General features: G+C 43.5%; 1 protein-coding gene across 1 annotated transcript; it reads left to right on the top strand.

Annotated features, from left to right (window-relative positions):
* Window positions 1-8,834: 8,834 nt before the first annotated feature.
* Window positions 8,835-12,959, top strand: LOC148161945 (putative NBPF family member NBPF5). The gene is made up of 4 exons (XM_088020494.1): window positions 8,835-9,012; window positions 10,926-11,022; window positions 11,663-11,877; window positions 12,904-12,959. The coding sequence occupies exons 1-4, from the start codon at window positions 8,835-8,837 to the stop codon at window positions 12,957-12,959; spliced, it is 546 nt and encodes a 181-aa protein (XP_087876620.1).
* Window positions 12,960-13,600: the final 641 nt, after the last annotated feature.

Below are 13,600 nucleotides of genomic sequence, written 5' to 3'. Positions count from 1 at the left end.
TACTCAGAAAGTGAAGTTTTAGGGAATATTATACATGAGTGGGGTCAAGTGTAGTGTAGTGGGAGGAAAGTTACTGCATTTAATAGCACCTAATGACTTCTGGGGAGACAAACTTCACCCTAATCATGGCTCTAGATGCCAAATAACGAAGCAAACCACTTACTTCCATTGGTAACAGAAACGGGAGACCCTTAATGCCCATAACAAGCTGGAAAGTTGCTCTGCCTGTTGGGTCATGCAAGAAAACTGATCACTTGAAATGTGGTTCAAGAAGGGGCTGGGTTGAGTTTGTGACAGTATGCCCTAGGTCTTGGAGAAAAAGGTTTGGGGCTTTGGAAGTTGCCGGTGAGCTGGCTCATAGTAACTTTACACAATCTTGGGAAAACATGTCTAGCAAAATTTTGGATTCATTGGACACTAAATAGTTAGTCCATGATCTGCAATCATTCTTCACAGATTACCCTCTATTTGCTTGAGCGAAAAATGACTTTTCTATTCTTAGAAACACCAAGGGTGCGTGAGTGGCTCGGGCACTTAAGGGTCTGACTCTTGGTTTTAGCTCGGGTCATGATGTCGTGGTAGTGGGGTCAAGACCCATATTCGGCTCCATGCTCAGCACAGGGTCTACTTAGTTTCTTTCTACCTTTCCCTCCTCTCTGTTCTCCCAGCTCACACTTACTATCTCCAAAATAAATAAAATCTTTCAAAAGGAATGATGCCCCCCCAAATGCAGATTTAAACACCTCCTATGATGACTTTGTTGAATAACAAGGTAAAGCAGCCTTTTTTGTTTTTTTTTTTTTTTTTTAACAGAGAGCAGAATTGTAATTCAGGATGTCAGTGGAAGAAGCAAGTAACCTCCCATCATCTCAACATCTGAAAGTAAACAGGTAAAAGAAGGAATGTATAGAATTATATGTCATGTACACAATGATTGGTTCATTATAAACAAATTGGAATAAATCTATGTGTATATTGACTCGTGGGTCCTGTCAAAAAGGCAGAGCATTGGGAAAAACAAAAACAACAAACCGTCCTGAAAGTCATTTGGGTAATTGGACTTTAAAAAACCATTAGACAAACATATATCAAACACATTTCAAGCTGTTTGTGAGCCACATTTTTGCCCATCAAGAGTGAACTTTAGGAGAGACACCTAATACTGAGTGGATGCTTTGGTTTCTTTGAGACATGTCACCTGAGCCACTGGGAATGTGACCTTGTGAGTCACACAGCTGTGCGAGCTTTACCTGACAGGATGTTAAGTTCAGTGCCTAAAGAGTTAACATAAACATGCTACACACACCAATCTTTACTTAAACCAAAGATCATTTCCTCTCTGTTGGGGGTATGAAGCTGACACAAAGGACTACAGATTCTGTTGCAGAATCAGGACCCGAGGCTTACAGTCTGATGGGAGTGGACACCTACTTCCGATTTGGAGTCGGAGCCATTGTCTCCTAAGGCAACTGAGTCAGACAACCAAACTCCCTCAGTCTGCCACTATTAGTTGTTTAAATGCTGTCGGTGTCACTTTATAATAGATCACATAGAAATAAGACGGATCAGACTGGGGCACAATTCATGGTATTCGATGGATATTTCATTGCACAGCGATCTAAATCTTCTGGCAGTACATCATGATGGGAATAGATGATTGAAGACTAAATTACATAATAAGAGAGAACATTGGCCTCTAAATTTTGCCACTGTGGTATTGCAGCTAAACGCAAGCTAAACTGGCAGCCTTACCAACTGAATGGTGACTCTCAAGGAAAGTTTATTACTGAACATACACAACATTTCACATGCATTGTTCCATTAGACCCTGTACAATCTGCCCAGCCACAGGACTTGATATGGGTTGGGTTATTCCTTCTTCTTCGGCTGCTGAGAAATGTCCTTCTCACCCGGCAAATACCTAAATCTCCAAAGATATGGTCACTGCCAGATCTAGCTTGAATCTGAAATGCATTTGATTGTATCAAGATATAACACCAATATATAAAACTCAACTGTGCTTTATGTGATCGCAATCCCTAACTGAAATGTGAAAAGTGATATCATTTATAATAGCATGAAGCATGAAATACTGAGGGATAGATTTATTTATTTATTTGACAGAGAGAGAGCACAAGCAAGGGAGCTGCAGAGGGAGAGGGAGAGGCAGGGTCCCCGCTGAGCAAGGAGCCCGATGGTGGGCTAGATCCCAGGACTCTGGGATCCTGAACTGAATCGAGGGCAGACACTCAACAGAATGAGCCACCCAGGAGCCCTGGGACAATGATCTCTTAGATATGACACCAAAATTGTGATTGATGAAAGAACAAATGGATACATTGGACTTAGTTAAAATTTAAAACTTTTGTTCTTCACAAGACATTGGTGAGAGGATGAAAAGTCAAGTCACACATAGGGAGAAAATATTGATAAATTTCATATCTAATGAAGGTCTCCTAATAGAACACTGAAAGAACTCTCCAAAGACAATAGTAAGAAGGCAAACAATCCAATTTAAAAATGGGTAAAAGAAAAGTACCTGGGTGGCTCAGTTGGTGAAGCAGCTGCCTTTGGCTCAGGTCTTTATCTCAGGGACCTGGGATCTAGCCCTGCCCCCCTCTGTCAGTCTCCCCACTGACAGGGGAGTGTGTTTCTCCTCTCTCTGCCCTCCCCACCCCACCCCACACCCCCGCTCTTGCTCTCTCTCTCTCTCTTTCAAATAAGAAAATAAGAAAATAATTTGGGTAAAAGCTTTGTAGACAGTTCAGCCGAGAACATATATGGAAGGCATGTAAGAACATGACAAGATCTACACCATTAGTCATTAGCAAAATGCAAACTTAAAACACTATCTGCCAATTAAAATGGCAAAAATGAAAAGAATTTCCATTCCAAGTATTGGCAAAGATGTGTAGGAGCTGAAATTCTCATACACTGCTGATAGGAATGTTAAGTTCTACAACTCCTCTAGGAAATAGTTTGGAAATCTTTTTTTTTCTATTCAAGATTGATTTCTTTGTGTGAGAGGGAGTGAAAGTGAGTGGGGTGAGGGGCAGAGGGAGGGGCAGAGGGAGAGAATCTCAAGGGGATTCCCCACTGAGCATGGAGCCCTATTTGGGGCTTCATCTCATCACCAAGGAGATCATGACCTGAGCCAAAATCAATGTCAGACACTTCACCGACTCAGCAACCCAAGCACCCCAACAGCGGTGACCTGCTTCAAAATATTAAACCTCTCTACCAAACCCCCTGGCATAGGCCACCACCATTCCATTCAAATGAAAAAAAAGAGTGATATATTCATAAAAATCTATTGATAGAAACTCTATTTTTAATTGCCATTCTAATCCATTCACAGGTAAATGACCAAAAGAAGTTGTGGCATATCCAGTCCAAGGAATACTACTTGGTTTAGCAGAGTAATCTCTTCACATACATAACAAAATTGGTAAAGATTTTATTTTTTGCTCAGATAATTTTTCTGAGCAAAAAAAACATCAAAGCAAAATAATGTCCATAGCATATGATTTCAAAATATAACACCTTAGGAAATGGAAATAATTCTATTGTAACTGAAAGCCAATCAGTGGTTTCCTGAGGTGGGAATGTGAGGGAGGACTTGGCCGGAGCACAAGGAAACTTTCTGGGGTGATAGATATATCCACTGTGTGGGTGATGCATATATATGTTCAAACGGACTAAACTTTAGACTTTAATTATATACACTTTCTTGCTTGGAAATTATATCTCAATATGCCCGTGGAAACAGTTTAAATTACAAAAACAAAAAATTTCATACCCTGACATTCAATAAATGATTTTATATTTTCCAAAAAGTTCAACCGTATGTTTTTGCAAGCTTAAAGTAGGCAATGAATTATTTCTTTGGATATGAAAATGAATTGATCTATCTTTATCTTTCTATATGTAACTCTCGAAGAAAGACAACCTTAAGAGAACATAAAGGGAAGCCACAGTATAGAAGTATGTTTATGTCCTACAAAGGACCATTCTCTAGAATTAGATATCATATAGTCTGATAAGATAATGAACACAATACAATAATTGGTCAAAAGATTTGAATAGAAACTTCAGGAAACAAGATATGGGAATGGTTCATTAGCACATGAAAAGATGCACAATGCATTGGTCATGAGGGTAAAAAGTCAGTACTGCAATGAGGTATCATTGCATATCTGTTGGTATGGCTAAAGTCAGAAAGTCTGAAATCTCACACAAAACACCTGGATGTCTCATATAGCTGTGGGAATGAAAAATAGTACAACCACTTTGAAAAGCTGACTTCCAGTTACTTATAAGATTAAACAAATACAAATCCTATGGATAGTCATTCCATTCCTAGGTATTTACACAATATGTCTACAGAATTATCAGCATATGAATGTGTGTAATAGCTTTATTATTATGCCCCAATTATGACTGCCCCAAACTGGAAGTGACACAAAAGTCCAGTGACAGATGAATGTATAAACAGAGACGAAACACTTGAAATCCTACCCAGCAATAAAAATGTCATGAAGTATTGGTGCATGTAGGAATATGGATGAATTTATTTTTTTCAAGATTTTATTTCTTTATTTGATAGAGTGAGAGAGCACAAGTGGGGGGGTGGCAGACAGAGGGGGGGAAGCAGGCTCCGTGGGGAGCAGAGAACCCCACACGGGGCTTGATCCCAAGACGCTGAGATTAAGACCTGAGCTGAAGGCAGACGCTTAACTGACAGAGCCACGCAGGTGCCCTGGAATATGGATAAATTTTAAAATCATTGCACTGCACTGTATGATAGAAAGCAGATATAAAAGAGGATATATATATGTATTATCAGTTATATGAAGTTGTTAAAACTGCAATGATCTCTAGTATCGTTGGTTCCCTGGGTGCGAGGCTGGAGGCAGTGATGGACCGCAAAGGGGCACAAGGGAAGTTGTGAGGTAGTGGAAATGCCCTGTATCTTGACTGTAACAGAAGTTTCATATGACCTCACTGATATGAGGAATTCTTAATCTCAGGAAAAAAACTGAGGGTTGCTGGAGTGGTGGGGGGTGGGAGGCATTGGATGGCTGGGTGATAGACATTGGGGAGGGTATGTGCTATGGTGAGCGCTGTGAATTGTACAAGACTGATGAATCACGGATCTATACTTCTGAAAAAATTAATGCAATATATGTTAAGAAAAAAAAAAGAAGATAGCAGGAGGGGAAGAATGAAGGGGAGTAAGTTGGAGGGGGAGACGAACCATTAGAGAGGATGGACTCTGAAAAACAAACTGAGGGTTCTAGAGGGGAGAGGGTGGGGGGATGGGTTAGCCTGGTGATGGGTATTAAAGAGGACACATTCTGCGTGGAGCACTGGGTGTTATGCACAAACAGTGAATCATGGAACACTACATCAAAAACTAATGATGTAATGTATGGTGATTAACATAACAATAAAAAATTATTTTAAAAAAATAACTGTATGCTTTAAAGCCATGCAGTCTATTGTACCCAAATTATACCTTAAGTAAGTTGATTTCACAATCTATTGTACCTCTCTGCAGGGACAATTAGTAGTGAGAAAATGAAATTCAGTAAAACGCAATAGAGATTAGCATCCAAAATTATTAAATGCTTATGAATATATAAAAATGAAGCAGACCCAAGACCCCTAAAAACTACTGCTGTGAGAAAGTGAAGAAGACTAGTAAACAGAGAAATAGGTAGCATGTTCATTGATTGCAAGACTCAGTTCTGTTAGGATAACAAAGTAACATTATTTTGGTAAATATTGCTGTAGATATTTGTGAAGAAAATGACAAACCAATTTTAAAATGTATATGAAGGGACGCCTGGGTGGCTTAGTCGGTTAAGCGTCTGCTTTCAGCTCACGTCATGATCCTGGCATCCATTCTTTAAAATGCAAAGGCCATCTACAGCCCAGAAATGATTATTTTCAATGTATGTATGTGACTAAACACTCATCCAAAATATGTCAAGAAATCTTATAAATCACAAAGAAAATGAGAAACAACCTAGTGTATTAATGAGCAGAAATATTTTAAAAAGCCCATCCCAAAAGAAGATATCCAAATGATTAATAAGCATATGAAAACCCAATAGGATATCTGCGAGATTGGTTTCTTTCTTTTTCTTTTCTTTTTTTTTTAGTGGACCCCGACACAGGGCTCCGATTCGCAACCCTAAGATGAAGACCTGAACTGAGATCAAGAGTTGGATGGTGCCCCCAGAAATGGTTTCTAATGCACCCTCCTCTCTTCACTAGATATGTGGCCTTGGGGAGGTTTGTAATCTTCTTGAGTTCTTGTTTTTTTTTTTTTTTTCTTTTCTCATCAGGAAAATGATAGCATCTTAATAATAAGATAGTTCATTGGATTCTTTACGATCACCCGGAAGTTTACATGAACTGTACTTTTTGCTAAGAATGTATTGACCTTGAATTCTCCTTTATACATCTTTAAAAGCACAGACAGACAATTGGCAAGGAATAGACAAGTTGTTCTAAAATTTCACCTTTTCTAGAGAGAAATCATATATATAATAGAAAATTGGAGAGGAACGAATTTGTATTGAACAACTTTCCCAATACCCTGAAGCATGTCTACTTTCCATTAAGACCGGAGATGAAAGTCTTGACTAGGTCCAACTCCTGCAGTCTTCTTGGTCTGGAGGGGTCTGAGAAAGTCCATTCTAGACCTAGAAAGATCTGGACTCCTGGACAAGTGTTCCTCAGAAAGATAATCAACTACTTACCTCTAAAAGCCCTGAGCAATTTGTGAAACTGTGGGTGAGGTTCAGACCAGCTCAACTCTATAAGCAGGACTCTCCCCTGAATCAAAGCTGGAATATTGATAGATATCATTTCCAAAATCTCTGGTATAGGTCATGGCATGCTCCATAGGAGAGAAAACAGGCACATGAATATCAATTGAGAGAAATATCAATCAACACACAGAGCCATTATTAAATAATGTCCACCCCCACTACAACCCAGGAAAGTTCTCATTCAAAAGCCATGTTTTAAGGAATATGTAGTTAGAAATCTTCACGATTTGGGGCTAGAAGCCAGTTTCTTTAATGGACAAGCAACTCCAAGAATAAATAGATAAGCTGGATTTCATCAAAATTACAAGCTTTTTGTTTCAGAGGACACTATCAAGGAAGTGAAAAGACAATGCATGGAATGGGAGAAATTTGCAAATTGTATATCTGATGGAGGTCTGCTATCTAGAATAAATTAAAAAAAAAACGATACAACTAAGCAGTAAAAGACAGCCAATTAAAAAAATGGGAAGAAGAGTTTGAGTCGACTCTCTCTAAAGGATAAGACCAATCTAACAACAAATACTTGAAAAGGTGCTCAATAACATTAGTCATTAGGAAAATACAAATCTAAAGCACAGTGTGATCCCTCTTCCCCCCACTAGTATGACTTAAAAAAAAAAAAAAAGATAATGTATGCGTTGGGAAGATTGTAGAGAAATGGAATTCTTACACCTTCCTGGTGGGAATGTCAAATGGTGTAGTTGCTTTCCTTTGAAAAAGAGTTTGGTAGTTTCTGAAAAAGTTAAATATAGGGTTACATATGATCTAGCAATTCCACTCCTAGGTATATAGCTAAGAAAATTGAAAATATATGTGAACATAAGGGGAAAAGAAGACTACATAACACATAGATGCAGGAAGAAGAATACTGAGAGAGTTAGAATAGAAAACAGTTTCATAATCAATTGCATAAATTAACTTTGGTTTTTCCCCTGTGTTTTGGGGTGTGTGTGTGTGTGTGTGTGTGTGTGTGTTTTGCTGTAAAGAAAGTTTCCTTTACTACATATTGTAAATGGAGGAAGATCCAAATAAATTTAAAAGCTTGTCAAATACAAAGGAAACAAAGATAACGAAAGTGCTAGCATGCTTCTCTTGTGTTTTTAACGCACAGAGGAAAAAATAAAACACTAAAAGACACAGGGAAGAACATCATGACAGTCTAAGACATTGGAATCTATCCCTTATTATAAAAGCCTTAAGATCTGTTTGCCCTTAAAGGCAAGTGGGATGAGTTCATGACAGCCCTAAGAAAACCCGTTGGGAGGGGTGCCTGAGCAGTTCAGTTGGTTGAGCATCTGACTCTTGGTTTAGGCTAGGGTCATGATCTCACGGATGGTCAGATTGAGCGCCTTGTCCCACTCTCTCCCTCTACCCACCCCCCATTCTCTCTCTCAAATAAATGAAGATGAACAAAACAGTAAACTACTTGGGAAACTATTTCTGCCTTGGTGATTTATACACACACAAGAATGAACAATCAGAACTATGCTGAGATAATTTTTTAGAAAGAGATGGGAACTGTGGTATCAGCACAAGGGTAGACAGCAACTGAGAGTGGCCAGTGAGGGGTGGTTCCCATCAGTGGGGACCTTCGGGGGGACCGGGCAGTCTTGTGTATCAGCACGGCCTTGGCAACTGGAAGGCAGCAGCTCCCCAGGTTCCATGTCATCTCGGACGTTCCAACTCTGTTATTTCAAGTGCAGACCGTTACCTGGCATTCTGAGTGCTCCCTCTGTCATTCCGTTTGGAGTGTGAGCTAGGGGCAGTGCCTTCAGCTCTCAGCTGTGGCATCTTGAACCTTGGTTTTGTGGTTCCTGAATCTCAGGTGCTGTGGGGTGTTGTTCAAATTGTTCCCAACAGTAAGTAAAGACTTCCTGTATCCTCACCCCTCAGTCCTGATGAAACCTACTTGATTTCACTGGTTTTTAACCATCCTGTGTTTGGGTTTCTTCTCCTCAGTCCCCAGCTCTACCTCCTCGGCCACACGTCACCATGGCAGCACCTCTTGGCCCTCTGTCTGATCCAGGGGCAGAAATCAGCCTCCTGGAAATCAACCAGGAGCTTCAATCCCAGCTGGAAAAAAGCAAGCAGGACTTCCGAGACCTCAAGGAGAAATTCCTTATATCCGAATGTACTGCCTACTCCCTGGCCAACCAGCTGCAGAAATACAGTAAGTCCTACAAGATCATGGCCACCAAAGACATATCTGTCTGTATTCCTTCTGAGAAACTAAAAACCTCTCCAGATGCTGTCTTCTCTCTTCCAATGTCACATAAATTTCATTCTGACCACAATCCGGGAAATGTAGAAGTGGGTATTTTATCCTCAGTTTGCTGAGGATGGGAAAACTGAAGACAAAGAGGTTAACAGTGACATGTCAGGTGGGGTTAGAGTTAACATCCCAGTTCCTGCTTCCTGGTGCGGACACAGAAACGCCTGGTCCTCTCAGGATGGTCTCTGTGCTGTATCAGATCCTGCATGCCTGCAGGCCTAAGTGTCAGGGACTAAGGAACTCTCTCAGGTCCCGCTTCTCTGAGGTCCCATTGGTAAAGCACCAAGTTAGTTACACTGGGGAAACATCCTGATGGCACACCCGGGGGCGAGAGGGAGGGTAGCAGGTGACACTACCTGCTTTCAAGGAGATGGAAGTGGTAAGTGGAAAGTGGAAAGAAGGTCTCCTTTCCCCCTAAAACTGTGGTATCTGTGAGTGACGCCATCCACACAGTGACTCCCCTTGTGAGAGGGAACCGGTGCAGAGCCTCTGCTTCCTGAGTCCACGGAGGCCATTTGATACCCAGTGGCAAGGGTGAGGGTGTTTCAGGGAACATCACGGTCTCTCCCTGAGCTGGGGACCTTCAGACGTGCAGGATGGCCAGCAGGTCCAGGCCTGGGCCAGGAGACATGTGGCCTAGTGAGAAGGAGGGTGAGTGGGGGAGACCACAGCCCCGGGAACCAGCCAAGCCAGGGTGTGGGGCAGGCCTTCCCCCACAGTCAGCCTGAAATGGGGAGCTCAGCTGCCTGTTCATTAGGAGGGGCCTGCGCTGGCAGAAGGAGTCATGAGAACGGGGCACGTGCACAGCCGAGCGATAGGAAGGAATCCTGACAACTCTCAGCCCGCATTTTTGTCATTTTCTCACAATTTGCTTTCAATAGAACAAGGGGAGGTGTAATTAAAAACGAATGACGCAGAGAAAAAAAAAAACTGAGGCATGCTTTTTACGAAAGGGAAGAGATGATGAACTTTCAGGGAAGGACAAGCAGTTTTGTTTACAACTTTCCTGAAAATCATCACATAAGTGTGGGAAACCAGTTGTGAAGATGATGCAAACAGATATCACCTGAGGGCGTGGGGTGGCGGTAACACAGCACAGGGGAGAAAAGCATGGGTTGTAGGTCAGTCAGCCTGGGCTAAATCCATGGTGCCCAACGTCCTGTGCCTCAGTTTCCTCCTTGTTAACCTGTTAGTGTTGTGGGACCTACTTCTCTGAGTCAGAATGAATACTGAGTAATTTCTTGTAACGCTCTAAGAGCAGAACCTGGAACTGTGTAACTCTGTTCATCATTCTACTGCTTCTCATAACACAAACTGTATTGGGATTGGGCCATATTCCTCTCCGGTGCTTCTGGTTTTATGCATTGTGGTTTCCACAAGTGTAACCGGATGAATTTTTACCTTTGAGATACTTGCTCAGTATAGAAATCCCAGCTCAGGGGACCCATCAGTCCAGTAGCCCTGGGGGCCTTATGTCATGTCCCTGCTTAGTGTTTCACTTAGGAGTCTCCAAGGCTTGCTAGAGTGACCATGATCAGGGGAACCCAAATTCTGACTCTACCAAATACCAGTTCATCACCATGTCCAGTTCCTCTCTGTGCCTTGGGGCTGTTCTTTCCTGGGCTCTGAAACAGGGAGTAATCGACTGCCCTGTAGTTGGGAGGCTGAAGAATGTGATGTGGAGCTCCCAGCGCAGAGCCAGGTGGCCGGGGTTCCAGTTGTCCTAGGATGGACCCTGCCTCGTCCCTTGAAGGCAGCGAGCACAGCAGCATGTCCAGCTTTCCCCTGAGGCAGGCGTCTCTGTTTCTCAGAGTGTGAAGAGTCCACCGACCTCATCGAATCCGTGCTGGGAGAGAAGGTGCAGTTTGAGAAGGGGAAGCAGGCAGACACGGTGGCTGAGAAGCTCAGGTAAGGAAGGCTCCATGTGGGAGGCTGCAGGGACGCTGTGGGCATCTTTGACTTGGGGCAGCAACAAGTCTGGGCCAGGAAAGGGCAGAAACGTCATGGCAGGCACGTGACCCACATATTTCTAAAACAACTAAGACAACAGTGATTGGTAAATGATGGACTCCAATGACTCAAAGTCTCGCTCTCTCTCTGGAAAAAAATATCAAAGTCCCCAAGTTCAAGGGAACAATTCGTGGCTTTTAGCACATTCACAGTGTTGCGAGATCACCACCTCACTTACCTTTCACAGAGTCATGACCTGGCTGACCACAGCTTGAGCCTGCCATTCTCCTGAGCTCACCAGTTCACACCAGCTCTACTGGACATGCTTCTGCGTCTGGCGCTGTGTCCTTTCACTGCACGCCGCGCTGTGTGTAGTTTTCCAGGGAAACGGGTGTCCCCGAAATTAGCAGCTGAAGGGACATCTCTCTGGCGTGTGCTTAGGAGAACCCCTGGCTCTGTTTACAGAAGGAAAAGGTGTAAGGGATGTGCAGGGTTCACGGCTCCTTTGGGGAAATTCTGCCAGAAATCATCACGAAAGATCTTATTGTCTGTTGTTCAACTCTTTGCATTTTAAAATTTTCTCTCTGCCCTGCCTTAGGCTATGTCATACCCTCATTAAAGACCAGGCTAAAGAGCTGACCCGTTTGTATCAGAAGTTACGGAAAGGGAAAGACGTTTCCCAACTGCTCAATAAGCTCCTCGAGGACCTCCTCACCCATGATGACCCTGAGCATTCCCAAGGGCAGGGCTTCCAAGAGCAACTGGCTGAGGGGCGCAGACTGGCCAAGTGCCTTGCCCGAAAGCTCAGCCCAGGTAAGGCGGCCACCGGCCCTGATGCCCGGAGCTGCGCCAAGGCCCTGGGCTCACAAGAGACTCCCCGCCTGGCCTCACGCCGTGTGCAGCAGCCCTCCTGGATTCCCCATAGCAAGTGGGGCCATGAGAGAACCAGGAGTGGAAGGTGGTAACAGAGAGCAGAAATGCACAGTGTGGAGGTAATAGTGCTCCACGTGTCTGCTTCCTCCCTGAGGGAATGCAGCCTTTGGAGCGGGAGGCAGCCTCCACCAGTCTTTGAGCCAGAGAGCAAAATGTGACAGGAGGATGCTTGTTAGTGTGCAAGGATCCCTGCACTAAGTGGGAGGTTCCCAGAGTCAGCGTGGTCTGTATTAATTGTGGGTGAGAAAGTGAGTTTTACTTTCTCCATATCTGTCTCCTCATCTGGAAAGTATATCAAATAACCTGTTGATACTGTAGTGATCAGATAGGGAAAATTCATGAATGCATGTCAGGAAAAAATAATGCTCCTGACTGTGTGGAGTTGGATGAGGTCCTTGATGCAGTAGGACTTGGAGGTGGGAGTGCTGTTTAGACGGGACCGCTTTTCGTAGACGGATGTCCCCTTGATAACACTGAAGCCCACGTGGGGGCCCTTGAAGTCCCCGGTGGAGGGATGTGGGACAGGGTTGTTGTCCTGTCGTGAGGGCAAGGAGGCGGCTCTGTGTGAGAGCTGTGAACCCACGGAGAGTCTGTGGCTGTGGTGGGACCTGTGGCACTCTGCAAGACACGGTGCAGAAATGAAGCTGACAAGCATTCCCTGATATGGACAACAAGAGCCGGTAGAACGTGTTGCCCAGGTTCAGTGATGCTGATCCTCAGAATCAGAGACACACTGCCTGACGCATCAGAAATCCATGCCACAGCAGTTCTTAAAGACAGTGCCCTAAACTCAGTAGAATACCTAGTCATTCATAGACCCTTAGGTCTCCAGGGACATAGAAGCCGCTGTGTTTATAGTGGTGATGTGGGAAATAGCTGATGGGACATTTCTGAATTTATTTGCAGAAAATTATGAGGATGAGGAGGATGAAGAAGAACAAGGAACCCTCACTCCCAGGTGACAATGAAAATTCTGGAACCAATAATGTGTGGGTCAAAATGGACAGGGTCTCAGAAAGTAAAGTAAGTGAGGTCAAGAGAGTGACAGATGTCAGATGCAAGGTTAAGCAAAACTGCAGATGGTCCCCAAAGGATGGCCGTTTTGGCTTGGTTGCCTGTTGTCTCTGTGGTGTTGTAAGACCGAGATGAATTCACCAGCCTTAGGATTCCCCGTGGGGACAAAAATACCCATTCTTTCCTGTAAATGGACACCGGGAGGAGATGCATATCTACTTCCTACACAGTTCTCTAAGGTCCTTGGTAGGAAGGTAACTCACCAAGGAATTGGTAAACAGACAACTAGCAAAATTAAAACCAAGAGAAGTACCTAACCAAACTCCAAAAACTTGGGGTGTCATGTGACACTATTAATGACAAAGTGCCTAGAAGGCACACATTTCTGCAGTCTGCAGGTACTCCAGAGCTGTAGGTAATTGACCAATCTATGTAAAAATCATCCTGACTCAGGCCCGTGGTGGTTGCCCCTGGTCTGGTCTCCACTGTGCTTCTTGTTGTGACCGCATCCTGCTGGGAGGGTGGAGTCTCATTCCTAGTCAGTGCTTCTGTGGCCAGTGCTCTGAGGATCAGCTCCTGCTCTCCCAGC

Source organism: Eumetopias jubatus, unplaced genomic scaffold (assembly GCF_037043125.1).
Source record: "Eumetopias jubatus isolate StellerSeaLion01/CBP00866 unplaced genomic scaffold, mEumJub1_p1.0 scaffold_32, whole genome shotgun sequence".
In the NCBI taxonomy this organism is placed as follows: domain Eukaryota; kingdom Metazoa; phylum Chordata; class Mammalia; order Carnivora; family Otariidae; genus Eumetopias; species Eumetopias jubatus.
This window is presented reverse-complemented; position numbering and strand designations above follow the sequence as displayed.

Coding starts and splice junctions, on each gene's coding strand:
- LOC148161945 (XM_088020494.1), top strand. CDS start 8,835: ATGGCAGCACCTCTTGGCCCTCTGTCTGATCCAGGGGCAGAAATCAGC. Junction 9,013..10,925: donor CAACCAGCTGCAGAAATACA/GTAAGTCCTACA, acceptor TCTGTTTCTCAG/AGTGTGAAGAGTCCACCGAC. Junction 11,023..11,662: donor ACGGTGGCTGAGAAGCTCAG/GTAAGGAAGGCT, acceptor GCCCTGCCTTAG/GCTATGTCATACCCTCATTA.